The sequence below is a fragment of the Etheostoma spectabile genome, chromosome 6, assembly GCF_008692095.1.
Source record: "Etheostoma spectabile isolate EspeVRDwgs_2016 chromosome 6, UIUC_Espe_1.0, whole genome shotgun sequence".
In the NCBI taxonomy this organism is placed as follows: domain Eukaryota; kingdom Metazoa; phylum Chordata; class Actinopteri; order Perciformes; family Percidae; genus Etheostoma; species Etheostoma spectabile.
The window spans coordinates 30,355,428-30,370,018 of NC_045738.1; the positions used below are offsets into that span (position 1 = coordinate 30,355,428).

The 14,591-nt window shown below is 33.8% G+C and overlaps 1 protein-coding gene and 1 long non-coding RNA gene across 2 annotated transcripts in view; both read right to left on the reverse strand.

Moving 5' to 3' along the window:
- Positions 1-14,591, reverse strand: part of fgb (fibrinogen beta chain) — a 44,093-nt gene that overhangs the window by 5,915 nt on the left and 23,587 nt on the right. Inside the window, 1 exon segment of the mRNA XM_032518160.1 lies at positions 994-1,184. Coding sequence (XP_032374051.1) covers positions 994-1,184 — 191 coding nt within the window.
- LOC116690727 (uncharacterized) lies at positions 11,870-14,268 on the reverse strand. The gene is made up of 4 exons (XR_004332347.1): positions 14,192-14,268; positions 13,917-14,022; positions 12,849-12,965; positions 11,870-11,990 (listed from the first exon to the last, which is right to left on the reverse strand). It is a non-coding gene; the product is annotated as an uncharacterized LOC116690727 (long non-coding RNA).

Genomic DNA, 14,591 nt, shown 5'->3' on the forward strand with positions numbered 1-14,591 from the left:
GCCAAGTTCCTGATATTAAAAATAAAAACACGGGTCAAATTGGACCTTGGTTAAGAACAAAGGAAAAACCCAACACAGACTTTTACTTGTCAACATGGATTCTGTCTGGACAAGGGAATCCAAAATGGAGGATTTAATCTCACTCTCTGCTGGAGGAAACAGGGATGTTTGTTAATTGTTGTCTTGTTAGCTTTGAGCTATTGTGACTGACTCGTGTTAGCATGTTCGTGGCAAGCATGCTATCCTTTAGACTTTTTCCAATTTATTTTTAAATGCTTATTTTTTCTGAAAATATTTTTACTTCATCCAACAAGCAATACTATGACTTTTTATGACTATGTTTCAAGATGCTATGCTAAAAATATTTTGACATGCCATGTTAATTATTGTCCTGTTAGCATTGGACTGACTCGTGTTTGCATGTTATCATTTTACTTTTTCCTCCAGCAGTACACTTTGATTTTTTCACCCCGACTTCTTCGACGTGACTTTTTCCGATTTATTTTTAAATGCTACATTATGACTTCATCCAACAAACAATACTATGACTTTTTATAACAAATTTCAAGATGCTATGCTATAAAAATGTTGACATGCTGTGTTAATTATTGTCCTGTTGGCTTTGAGCTATTGTGACCGACTAGTGTTAGCATGTTCGTGGCAAGCATGCTATCCTTTTTTTACGACTTTTTCCTCCAACTGTGTGCAACATACCTTGATTTTTTCCCGAAATGCCATATTATGACTTTATTCAACAAGCTAAATGACTTTTTATGATTTGTTTTGACTTGGTATACTATGAACCTTTTAAAAACATGCTATACTATGATGTTTTTATGTCTTGTTTCAAGATGCGATGCTATTGTTAACGTTGCTAGTTAGCATTAGCTCACGCTACACACGCCACCAGGAGCACGTGACGAAGCGTGTAGCGTGATTTCAGGGTTTGTTGTGATTATTGAACCCGGCGTTACTGTAACCCGGGACGCTCACCAGTTGTCGTTGTCCCTGTCGTAGGTGCTGAACATCATGCCGTTGTGGATGGTCATCGTGCGGTTCACGCCGAACAGCTCGGTGGAGCCCTCCAGGAAACCGTTGCCGGCGTTACCGGAGTAACCGTCGACCGCCAGCACGTAGTTGGACGTCTCTGATTGGACGGTGAACTGCCGGTACTGGGCGTGGACCTAAACGACAGGAACACATCTACGTTTCATTTCATATTTTGATGTGCTATGACTTTGTTTTTTTTAAACATACCATGACCTTTTTATGACTTTATCAACAAACCTTTGAATGTTAAGACATTTTCCGAATCAGTATAGTAAAAATACGGACTTTTAAAAAACCTTTTTGACATGCTATACTATGACATTTTATGACATTTTTACAACATACTATGTATGACTTTTTTATTATTTTTTCGGGACTCTATACTTTTTTATGACCTGTTTCAAAATGCTAATACTATAAAAGATTTTGACATGCTATACTGTGGTTTTTTATGTTTGTTTTTTTTTACATACTATACTATGACATTTTTGAAGACTACGTACAACTTTACTACAAAAATTTTCGACGTAGTATACTTTGTAATGACTCTTTTCTACATGCTATATTAGGACTTTTTCATGATGTTTTTCGACATACCATACTTCGTAATGACTCTTTTCTACATATAAGTTTAAAATTGTCTTCTACATGCTATACTGTGACTTTTTTATGATTTTTTTCGACATACTATTCTATGACGTTTTTTGACACACAACACAATGGATTTTTCCATTGACATTGAATTACTTTTTTTATGATATACTGGTTGTTCATAAGCTATTTCTCAGAATTAAATACTTTTCCTCAAAATCTTGTCATCCAGCCCAGAGATGTTGGACAACATGGACCAGCTTCCTGATGTGCAGACCCCAGGCTGGACAGTAACTGCACAGTAACTTCAAGTTCTACAGCTGCAACATTGACCATATCCTGACTGGCGGCAGTTACACTTGCACGCATTAATTAATATATTTATGTATTGTCCAAGCCTTCTTTGCATTGTCCGTATCTGTCTAGCCCAGCTGATGTCTAGTATAAATGTCTTTGTCCTTATGTAACTGTATTGTTGTTTTCAGTTGTCGAAATTTATTTTTCTATATCGATGTCTTGTAATAACGTCTGTCCTGACGTGCTGTAGCCATGTTTAATGTTTCTGCAGGACAGGAACCTGCTGAAAACCAGTTTTTAAACTGAGTCAGGCTCGTTTTTATATTGTAATGTAATCAATACTTTTTCGAACTTTCCTGTATAATAAATATATGAAATGAAATGAACCTCCCTCAAATGTAAGACTGTAAAAACCACTCAGCGAATCACAAGGAGTGAGCAGGACCGCCAATCCCAGTTGGCGACAGGATCATCTTACCCCAGTTACCCCAGTTACAAACTGTTCTGCAGTACCACACCACCAGGCTCAGGGATAACTTCTAAACTCCTGGGTTTTGTCTAATGAGTGCTATGTTATGCGTTTGTAAAATTATTGATAGATACCGACAAATTGTGTATATTGCATTGACGTAATTATTTATTTTCTGTTACATGCTGCTTGGAGTATGCTCCTTACCAAGCACCTGGACGGGTTTTAGGAAATTATCTTGTCTTTTTCATTTTAAATGTATGAATGAAGAAATGAAACAGTCTCTGAATATCTGTACTTTTAAGTCTCCCACAAATTTAAATTGTTTTATATTTAATCCCTGTATTGGAGCGTGTCAAAGCATCTATGTAACTGCTGTGTGTATTGCAATAAATTACTTCACTTTGTCATGACTTACTATAGTGACATGTTTTTCGACAAATTATACTATGACACTTTTATGATTTTTCCAATATGTCGAAAAAATCATAAAAAAGTCATAGTATAGCACATCGAGAAAAAGTCGTAGTATAGCAAATCGGAAAAAAGTAATGAAAAAGTTGTGTTATAGTATGTCGAAAAAATCATGAAAAAGTCATAGTATAGCACATCGAAAATAAAGTTGCGGTATAGTATGTCGAATAAATCATGAAAAAGTCATAGTATAGCACATCAAAAAAAAATCATGAAAAAGTCATAATATAGCACATTGAAAAAAGTCATAGTATAGTAAATCGAAAAAAAATCATGAAAAAGTCGTGGTACAGTATGTTGAAAAAGTCATGAAAAAGACATAGTATAGCACATCGAATAAAAGTCATGTATAGCACATCAAAAAAAGTCATACTCTAGTAAATCGAAAAAAAGTCATAATATAGCACAGCGAAAAAAAATCATGAAAAAGTCGTAGTATAGCACATCAAATAAAACACATAGTATAGGACGTCGAAAAAAAGTTATAGAATAGTACATCAAAAAAAGTGATTGTATAGTACATCGAAAAACAGTCGTAGTATAGTACATCGAAAAAAGTAATAGAATAGTACATCGAAAGAAGTCATAGTATAGCACATCGAAAAAAGTCATGAAAAAGTCATAGTATAGTAAATCGAAAAAAAGTAATGAAAAAGACATAGTATAGCACATCGAAAAAAGTCATAGTATAGCACATCGAAAAAAGTCATGAAAAAGTCATAGTATAGTAAATCGAAAAAAGTCATGAAAAAGTCATAGTATAGCACATCGAAAAAAAGACATAGTGTAGTACATCGAAAAAAAGTCATAGTATAGCACATCGAAAAAAGTCATGAAAGAGTCATAGTATTGCACATCGAAAAAAAGTCGTGGTATAGTATGTTGAAAATATCAAAAAAAGTCATAGTATAGTAAATCGAAAAAAAGTCATGAAAAAGTTGTGTTATAGTATGTCGAAAAAATCATGAAAAAGACAGTATAGCACATCGAAAAAAATCATAAAAAAGTCATAGTATAGTAAATCGAAAAAAAGTCATGAAAAAGTCGTGGTACAGTATGTTGAAAAAGTCATGAAAAAGACATAGTATAGCACATCGAAAAAAGTCATAGTATAGCACATCAAATAAAAGTCATGTATAGCACATCAAAAAAAGTCATGGTCTAGTAAATCGAAAAAAAGTCATAATATAGCACAGCGAAAAAAATCATTGTATAGTACATCGAAAAAAAATCATGAAAAAGTCGTAGTATAGCACATCAAATAAAACACATAGTATAGGACGTCGAAAAAAAGTTATAGAATAGTACATCAAAAAAAGTGATTGTATAGTACATCGAAAAACAGTCGTAGTATAGTACGTTGAAAAAAGTAATAGAATAGTACATCGAAAGAAGTCATAGTATAGCACATCGAAAAAAGTCATGAAAAAGTCATAGTATAGTACATCAAAAAAAGTCATGAAAAAGTCATAGTATAGTAAATTGAAAAAAAGTAATGAAAAAGACAGTATAGCACATCGAAAAAAAGTCGTGGTATAGTATGTTGAAAAAAGTCACAAAAAAGTCATAGTATAGTACATCGAAAAAAGTCACAAAAAAGTCATAGTATAGTACATCGAAAAAAATCATGAAAAAGTCATAGTATAGCAAATCGAAAAAAAGTATGAAAAAGTCATAGTATAGCACATCGAAAAAAAGACATAGTGTATTACATCGAAAAAGAGTCATGAAGAGTCATAGTTGCACATCGACAAAAAAGTCGTGGTATAGTAGTTGAAACTATCAAAAAAGTCATAGTATAGTAAATCGAAAAAAAGTCATGAAAAGTTGTGTTATGTATGTCGAAAAAATCATGAAAAGTCATAGTATAGCACATGAAAAATCATAGTAAGCACATCGAAAAAAAGTCGTGGTATAGCACATGAAAAAAGTCATGAAAAAGTCATAGTATAGTAATCAAAAAAATCATGAAAAGTCATAGTATAGCACATCGAAAAAATCATAAAAAGTCATAGTATAGTAATCGAAAAAAGTCATGAAAAGTCATAGTATAGCACATCGAAAAAAAGTCGTGGTATAGCACATCGAAAAAGTCACAAAAAGTCCATAGTATAAGTAATCGCAAAAAGCATGAAAGTCTAGTAGTAAATCAAAAAAAGTCAGAAAAAGTCATAGTATAGCACATCGAAAAAATCATAAAAAGTCATAGTATAGTAAATCGAAAAAAAGTCATGAAACAAGTCATAGTATAGCACATCGAAAAAAAAAGTCTCGTGGTATAGCACATCGAAAAAAGTCACAAAAAAGTCTAGTATAGAAATCGAAAAAAAGTCATGAAAAAGTCTAGATAGTAATCAAAAAAATCATAAAAAGTCATAGTATAGCACATCGAAAAAAGTCGTGGTATAGTATGTTGAAAAATCATGAAAAGTCATAGTATAGCACATCGAAAAAAGTCACAAAAAGTCATAGTATAGTACATCGAAAAATAATGAAAAGTCATAGTATAGCACATCGAAAAAAAAGACATAGTGTAGTACTCGAAAAGAGTCATAGTATTGCACATCGAAAAAAAGTCGTGGTATAGAATGTTGAAAATATCAAAAAAAGTCATAGTATAGTAAATCGAAAAAAAGTCATAGTATAGCACATCGAAAAAGTCATAGTATAGCAAATCGAAAAAAAAGTAATAGAAAGTCATAGTACCCACCATCGAAAAAAAGACATAGTGTAGTACATCAAAAAAAATCGTGTATAGTATGTTGAAAATATCAAAAAATCATAGTATAGTATCGAAAAAAAGACATAGTGTAGTCATCAAAAAAAGTGTGGTATAGTATGTTGAAAATATCAAAAAAAATCATAGTATAGTAAATCGAAAAAAGTCATGAAAAAGTTGTGTTATAGTATGTCGAAAAATCATGAAAAGACATAGTATAGCACATCGAAAAAACATCTAAAAAAGTCATAGTATAGTAAATCGAAAAAAGTAATGAAAAGTCATAGTATAGCAATCGAAAAAAGTCATGAAAAGTCGTAGAATACCAACTCGAAAAAAGTCATAGTATAGAGCACACACGAAAAAAGTCATAGTCTAGCACATCGAAAAAGTCAATAGTATACCACATCGACAAAAGCATAGTATCGGCACATCGAAAAAGTCATAGTAAGCACATCGAAAAAAAGTCTAGTCTAGCACATCGAAAAGTCATAGTCTAGCCATCGAAAAAAGTCATAGTATAGCACATCGATAAAAGTCATGGTATAGCACATCGAAAAAAGTCATTGTCTAGTAATCGAAAAGCACATAATATAGCACATCGAAAAAAGTTATAGAAAGTACATCAAAAAAAGTGATTGTATAGTACATCGAAAACCAGTCGTAGTATAGTACATCAAAAAAAGTATAGATATTACATCGAAAGAAGTCATATTATAGCACATCGAAAAAGTCATGAAAAAGTCATAGTATAGTAAATCGAAAAAAGTATGAAAAAGACATAGTATAGCACATCGAAAGAAGTCATAGTATAGCAATCGAAAAAAGTCATGAAAAGTCATAGTAAGTACATCAAAAAGAGTCTATTATGCACACATCAAAAAAGTCATGAAAAAGTCATAGTATTAGTAATTGAAAAAAGTAATGAAAAGATAGTATAGCACATCGAAAAAGTCACAAAAAAGTTGTGTTATAGTATGTCGTAAAAATCATGAAAAAACATAGATAGCACATCGAAAAAGTCATAGTATAGTAATCGAAAAAAGTCACCAAAAAAGTCATAGTAAATAAATAGAAAAAGTCATGAAAAAGTCATCGAAGCACATCGAAAAAAGTCGTGGTATAGTATGTTGAAAAAATCATGAAAAAGTCATAGTAGCACATCGAAAAAGTCACAAAAAAGTCATAGTTAGTACATCAAAAAAAAATCATGAAAAGTCATAGTATAGCACATCAAAACAAAGCATAGTGTAGTACATCGAAAAGAGTCATAGTATAGCACATTCAAAAAAACAGTGTAGTACATCGAAAGAGTCATAGTATAGCACATCAAAAAAGTCATGAAAGAGTCATAGTATTGCACATCGAAAAAAAGTCGTGGTATAGTATGTTGAAAATCAAAAAAAGTCATAGTATAGTTAAATCGAAAAAAAGTCATGAAAAACTTGTGTTATACAATCATGAAAAGACAGTATAGTCACATCGAAAAAAATCATAAAAAAGTCATAGTATAGTAAATCGAAAAAAAGTCATGAAAAAGTCATAGTTAGCACATCGAAAAACGTCGTGGTATGCACATCGAAAAAAGTCTAGTGTAATCGAAAAAGTCATAAAGTCATAGTAAGCGTCCTTGGTGTTAGAAAGGCGCTGTTAAATAAAATGTATTATTATTATTTGTATTATTGTATAGTAAATCGAAAAAAGGTCATGAAAAGTCATAGTATAAGCACATCGAAAAAAGTCATAGTATAAGCACATCGAAAAAAGTCGTGGTATAGTTGTTGAAAAATCATGAAAAAGTCATAGTATAGCACATCGAAAAAAGTCACAAAAAGTCATATTATAGCACATCAAAAAAGTCATATTATAGCACATCGAAAAAAAGTAGAAAAAGTCATTGTATAGCCATCGAAAAAAAGACATAGTGTAGTACATCGAAAAACATAGTATAAGCACATCGAAAAAAGTCAGAAAGAGTCATAGTATTGCACATCGAAAAAGTCATGAAAGAGTCATAGTATTGCACATCGAAAAAAGTCGTGGTATAGTAATGTTGGAAAATATCAAAAAAAGTCATAGTATAGTAAATCGAAAAAAAGTCATGAAAAAGTTGTGTTATAGTATGTCGAAAAAATCATGAAAAAGACATAGTATAGCACATTGAAAAAAGTCATAGTATAGCACATCGAAAAAAATCATGAAAAAAGTCATAGTATAGCAAATCGAAAAAAGTCATAGTATAGCAAATCGAAAAAAAGTCATGAAAAAGTTGTGTTATAGTATGTCGAAAAAAATGACAAAGACATGAGTATAGCACATTGAAAAAAGTCATAGTATAGCAACTCGAAAAAAGTCATGAAAAGTCATAGTATAGCAATCGAAAAAGTCTGTATAGCAATCGAAAAAGTAAGAAAAAGTCATAGTACACACATCGAAAAAAATACATAGTGTAGTACATCGAAAAAGAGTCAAGTATGCCACATCGAAAAAAAGTCATGAAAGATCATAGTATTGCCACATCGAAAAAAAGTCATGAAAGAGTCATAGTATTGCACATCGAAAAAGTCGTGGTATAGTAGTTTGAAAATATCAAAAAAGTCATATATAGTAAATCGAAAAAAAGTAATGAAAAGTCATTATCGTAAATCGAAAAAAAGTCATGAAAAAGTCATAGTATAGCACATCGAAAAAAGTCCATGAAAGTTGTAGTATAGCACATCGAAAAAAATCATAGTTATAGCACATCGCAAAAAGTCATGAAAAGTCATAGTATAGTACATCGCAAAAATCAAGATATATACATCGAAAAAAAAAATCATGAAAAGTCGTAGTATAGCACATCAATAAAAGACATAGTATAGGCCGTCAAAAAAGTCATAGATAGACATCAAAAAAGTAGATTGTACTTACTCGAAAAACATCGTAGTATAGTACATCAAAAAAAGTCCTGTGTGAGTACAGTACATAAAAAAAGTCAAAAAAGTAATAATATAGAACATCGAAAAATCATAGTAAGCACTCGAAAAAAAGTCATAGTATAGTACATCGAAAAAAGTCATAGTATCACCTTGCAAAAAGTCATAAAAAGTCATAGTATAGCACATCGAAAAAAAGTCATAGTAGATGTACATCGAAAAAAAATCATGAAAAAGTCGTAGTATATCACATCAATAAAGACATAGTATAGGCCGTCAAAAAAAAGTCATAGATAGTACATCAAAAAGTGATTGTACAGTACATCGAAAAACAGTCTAGTAGGTACATCAAAAAATCATGAAAAAGTCATAGTAGCGCACATCGAAAAAAGTCATGAAAAAGTCATAGTATAGCAAATCGAAAAAAGCCTAGTAATGCAAATCGAAAAAAGTAATGAAAAGTCATAGTACAGCACATCGAAAAAGAGTCATAGTATGCACCATCGAAAAAGTCGTGTATAGTATGTTGAAAATACCAAAAAAGTCATAGTATAGTAAATCGAAAAAATAATGAAAAAGTCTAGTATAGTAAATCGAAAAAATCATGAAAAAGTCATGTAATAGCACTCGAAAAAAGTCATGAAAAAGTTGTATATAAGCATCGAAAAAATCATAGTATACCATCGCAAAAATTCATAAAAATCGTATAGTACATCGAAAAAAGTCAAGTATGACATCGAAAAAAATCATGATAAAGTGTAGTATAGCACATCAAATAAAGACATAGTATAGGACGTCAAAAAAAAGTCATAGAATAGTACACAAAAAAGTGATTGTACAGTACATCGAAAAACAGTCGTAGTATAGTACATCAAAAAAAAGTCAAAAAAGTAATAATATAGAGACTCGAAAAAAGTCATAGTATAGCACACTCGAAAAAAAGTCATAGTATATGTACATCGAAAAAAAATCATGAAAAAGTCATAGTATAGTACATCGAAAAAAAGTTCATCAGTATAGGTACATCGCAAAAAGTAAGTCATGAAAAAAGTCATAGTATGTCATCGAAAAAAATAATCATAGTATAGTACATCGAAAAAAAGTCATAGTATAGCACATCGCAAGAAAAAGTCATGAAAAATCTAGTATGTACAGAATCGAAAGAAAATCGAAAAAGTCATGTATAGCAGATTGAAAAGTCGAAAATTTGGTATAGTCTGTCGAAAAATCATGAAAAGTCCTATATAGCGAAAAAAACAATTCGACACTATGACTTTTCTATGATTCTTTGACTGATTTACGTACTATGACTTTTTTCTGATTCCTTAAAACTGCTTTTTTGACACCTTTCTCTCTGCCTTTTTTTCCACATGCTATACTACGATTTTTCGTATCTACTATCACTACGACTTTTTTACATGTTATACGATGACTTGCTCGACACACACTTTCCACGACTTTTGTCAACATGCTATGCAATGATCTTTTTTGAATATCATACTATGACTTTTTATGACTTTTTTTCAACATGCTATAGTGTAACCTTTTTTTCAACATGCTATGCTATGACTATTCCCAAATATTTATACTATGACAACAACATACACTCCTGGAGAGAGAAAAACAACGGTCGGGTTGTTTCATTTCTTTAAACCAATCCAATTGTCACGGTGGCGCTATGCTCCAGACCCAGCGACAGCGCTCTGCATACCGCTTCCTATAATGACTCTGTTTGCATGGAACATTGCATGTGACATCTGTACTATTTAAGAAATGTTGAGGACTCCCTTGGCACCTGTCCAGTCCTCCATCTCAATAGGGACCTCAGTGGGGCCCATCTTCGTCACCTGGCTAATGCGCGTCATTGCCAGCCAGTACTCACCTGTTGCATACCAAGAAAGGTACGTATGAATGTCAAGTAATACCAATATTAAGATGTAGCGAGACGTCTAGGTTACACACTGGTTCCTTCGGTGGTCGAAGATACTGAGATGTTTAAAAAGTAAAAGTAGCAATACCATGTAGAAATACCACTTACAAGTAAAGTTCTGCTTCAAGTTTTTACGCAAGTAAACAAATCGTGCAGAATTTCCATTTTGAAATTGGAATTTTTCTTTTTTTTACATTATCTTACTGATATTTTGGTATGAGTAGGTAAAAGTACGTATGAACTAGAATTACTCAAGTTAAGTCATTCACGTACTTAACTCAATGTACTTTCCCACCTGGTTTCCAGCCATCAAAGGTAAGTTCCCTTTAACAGAGGATCTTGTCCTCATATTAACCCTTGTATAGTTTTGGGTCAAATTGACCATTTTTTACCAAAGAAAACCAACTTTTTCTACCTGAAATCACGTCCTTTCCTTAATTTCCTGTGTATCATGTATTCCTGACTCAAACATTATTCTGGAATGACACTTATGTTGATTTCCATATGGATTTTTAACATGAATTATAACCTTAGGACAGCAAACGAAACCCACTTCCATGTTTAATAGTGTGCTAGTAGAGACTGTTGCATTCCCATAAACATAGATGTTATCTCAGCTGTTTGAAAATTGAGACAAAGTTGCAGATAAAGACAATATTTGTTAATAGATTCTGAGTACAGACACAACGAAGGACACAAGAGGGTCCCAAAAGTGGACTTTACAAGGTTAAAGTCTCACAGGAGTCTCACAGTGTCCCTTTCAGCGTCAAGAGCGATGTTCCGAAACCGCGTCGATATTCGTCCCGGCGTCGTCGAAATCGACACTGCCATCGACACTGTTCTGGATGAGAAGCCATCCTGGGAAAACAAAGAAGTTCCTTCAACCCTCGTGTTTGTCTTCCCGTCAAATTGACAATCAACACTTTTGTTATGCTTTTTATCGATGTTTTACTTTTCTTACGTTTTGTCCCTTTTTTCAACACTTTGACATTTTTTTAAATTACTTATTATTCAAGCTTACTATTTAACTTAGTTTTAAAGTTTTTTGGAAATTGTATGGCTCATAAACCTCATTTATAGAAATTTGATACACTAATGTTTGAGTTCAGAAAAGCAGAAATTAGGAATTATTGAGACTAAATTAAAGGAATGGATTTGATGATAATCCAGACTGGAATATGTCAACCTTTTACTCAATACCTATTTCACACACACTTCCATTTGTTTACACTGCTATAAAATTTAAAAACACCCCAATTAATGAAGTAGAGATTGTCTCTTGGCAAAGAGCGTTGGAATCAATCATTTTATTTTGGGGAATTAAAAGAACATGATATAGGACAACATGAGGCCAACATGGGGCCAACATGAGGACAACTGAGGGTTAAACAGAAACTAATCCCCTAGTATTAACCCTATGTTCTCACCATCCGTTCTTGGTGGACTATCACAGAAGACCTTGTAGGGGGGTGAAAGGCATCAGGCTGGACCTATACATCTGGGAGTCTCTTCCTCCGCGACGGTAGATCTCCTCACACTCCTTACCTGAATCACACCGGAGAACAGCTTACGCTACACAAAACACCGGGACAGTGATGATATCGTATCAGACGAAGTACTACTTCTTCTAAATATCCAATATATCCCAGATGGTGTAAGTTTTGGGTTATATTGTCTGTGTATATTTATCTGTTGCCTGTCTGTTTCAGATTGGCGTGTTTATATGTTATATTACTATTATCAACTACTCTTATTCTATTTTTTCTCTTTCTTGTAATAATTTTACGTCAATTAATGTGTATTTGTGTTATTCTGATGTTTGGTGTATTTTCATTGACCTAACCGTAACAGGGGTTCCCCAGTGTGGGATTAATTAAGTCTTTAATTATCTTATTTTCCGTTCAAGGCAACAAAATCGTTTAAACCCTCATGTTGTCCTTGGTCAATTGACCCTTTTCATTTTTTTATTACAAAAATGGCCTTCAGAATAAGCGCTGAAAATGTTCACCATTATATTTCAAATGACTTTGGAATTTTTACAAAAAACGCACCCACAACAACGGAAAGTGCTTGAAAGTGTTGGAAAAAGCGATATATGTGTATTCTGTGTTCCCAAAACATGTGCTCTATCCATCTGTAGCCATTAGCTTAGCCATATTCAGATCATTTTCGAAAACAGGTTGTTGCCCAAACAAGATAACTACCCAAAAGACTTCCATGAAATTTGATTAGATATTCATGACCCCACGAGATGTGACCCCATGTCTTTTTCTTAGCACCACCACAAATCAAAACGTCACAAGTTATCTCCTAATCTATCACATTTCTGAGCCACACTCCTAACCCAAGGTTCAATAATAAGTAAGTGAGTCTGTACTTTTTTGGTTTTTCCTCAACACTCACCAGACACCACCGGTATGGGACACTTGCTGTCCTGCACGGTCCTTGCACTCTTCCCTCTGACCCTGGATGCCTTCTCCAGCTTCTGTGATCTTCACCTGATCTTGTTCGAGGGACCCCCTTCAACCACACAGCACAGTCGGCCTTACATTAGGGTACTAGGGGTATTAGGTGGGGTACCCTAGATCTGTCCATTTGTTTTTGTTGCATAGTGTATGCATATTTTGGACATGTCTTTTTTTTTTCTTTTTTCCTTATTACGCTATAGTGTGTATTTCTTGTTTCAAGTAATGACAACAACAATGTTGGCGCGTACCACATGATACACGCCCACCCCCCCTCCACACTCTTATCCCACAGTTGCTAGTAGTCAAGGAGGACAGGAGATTAGAAAACATGATGGGACCCTTCAGAAGAGGTTATCTTCACTCAAGATCACCGGACGCCACAATCTTCTGAACATACTGAGAAGTCCAAAGAGAGTTGTGTGGGAGCTGAGAGTCTTAATTAGCTTTGTAGCATTCATTTAGCACAGCTTATATGTACTGACGTTCTTAATTCAAAGATGTAGCACTAAGCTTAACCCTTGTGTTGTCTTCCACCTTCGGGACCCTCTGTGTCCCTCGGTCAAACTGACCCGGACGTTATTGGGGTTTTACAACCTTCTGCAATAAAGTTTTACTTCATAACCTTAACAAATATCTTTATCTCCATTTCCACAGTGAGATAACATCTATGTTTAGGGAATGCATCAGTCTCTACTAGCAACTATTAACTGGAAGTGGGTTTTTTATCATAAAGGTTTAATTCTGTTAAAATCCACTAGAAAACACATAATTGGTCATATCCGGATAATTCTGAATTGAGTCAGGAATACATGTTTATCACAGGAAATAGGAAAGGCCGTGCTTTCAGTAGAAAATGTAACTTGTTCATTTTCTCTTGTAAAAATGAAATGGGTCAATTGACCTAATACCATCCAAGGGTTATATATCATTGCTAGTAACTGAAAAGAACATTTGAAGATGCAAGGTTTCCCTTGGCTGTGTATAAGGATTCACCTGTATTTACCTGTAGCACCCTGATGTTGGAGGGAAGACCGTGTCCACCGTCTCCTTAATGTAGGCATGTTGTTCCTCCACTAGATCGGTGTTCAACGACGACACCCGGCTGTTGTCTGATGGGATTAAAAGATGGATCAGCAAGGTAACAGGTATGCATCAAAGCTTCAATGAAAGGAAAAACCAAACACTGCAATCATATTACGGCCAATGTGTGTGCTGTTGTGTTTGTTTTGGGGTTTTGATGTAAACACCCACCAGGTAACGTGGTCTCACTTATCTCACCGGTGACGAGTCTCTGCCGCTCCCTCAGAGAGTTGGAAATGCTGTGCCGTAGGTTGGACGGTGTTGGAGGATCGGACAGTCCTCCACCTGGGGCTTGAGTTCATTGATGCTCTGTGACAACATGGAAGCAAAGAAGCAGTCCTGGTGTTTTCTATATGAGTTGTCTATCTATCTATCTATATCCATCCCCCCACATATCTATCTATCTTCTCTCTATCTATGTATCTACTGTATCGACTATCGCCTCCACCCACATACTATGCCAGCCCCCACATATCTATCTATCTATCTATCTATCTATCTATCTATCTATCTATCTATCTATCCATCAACCCCATATCTACCAGTCCACCCACATATCTATCTACGATCTATCTATCTATTCTATCTTAGGTGGTCT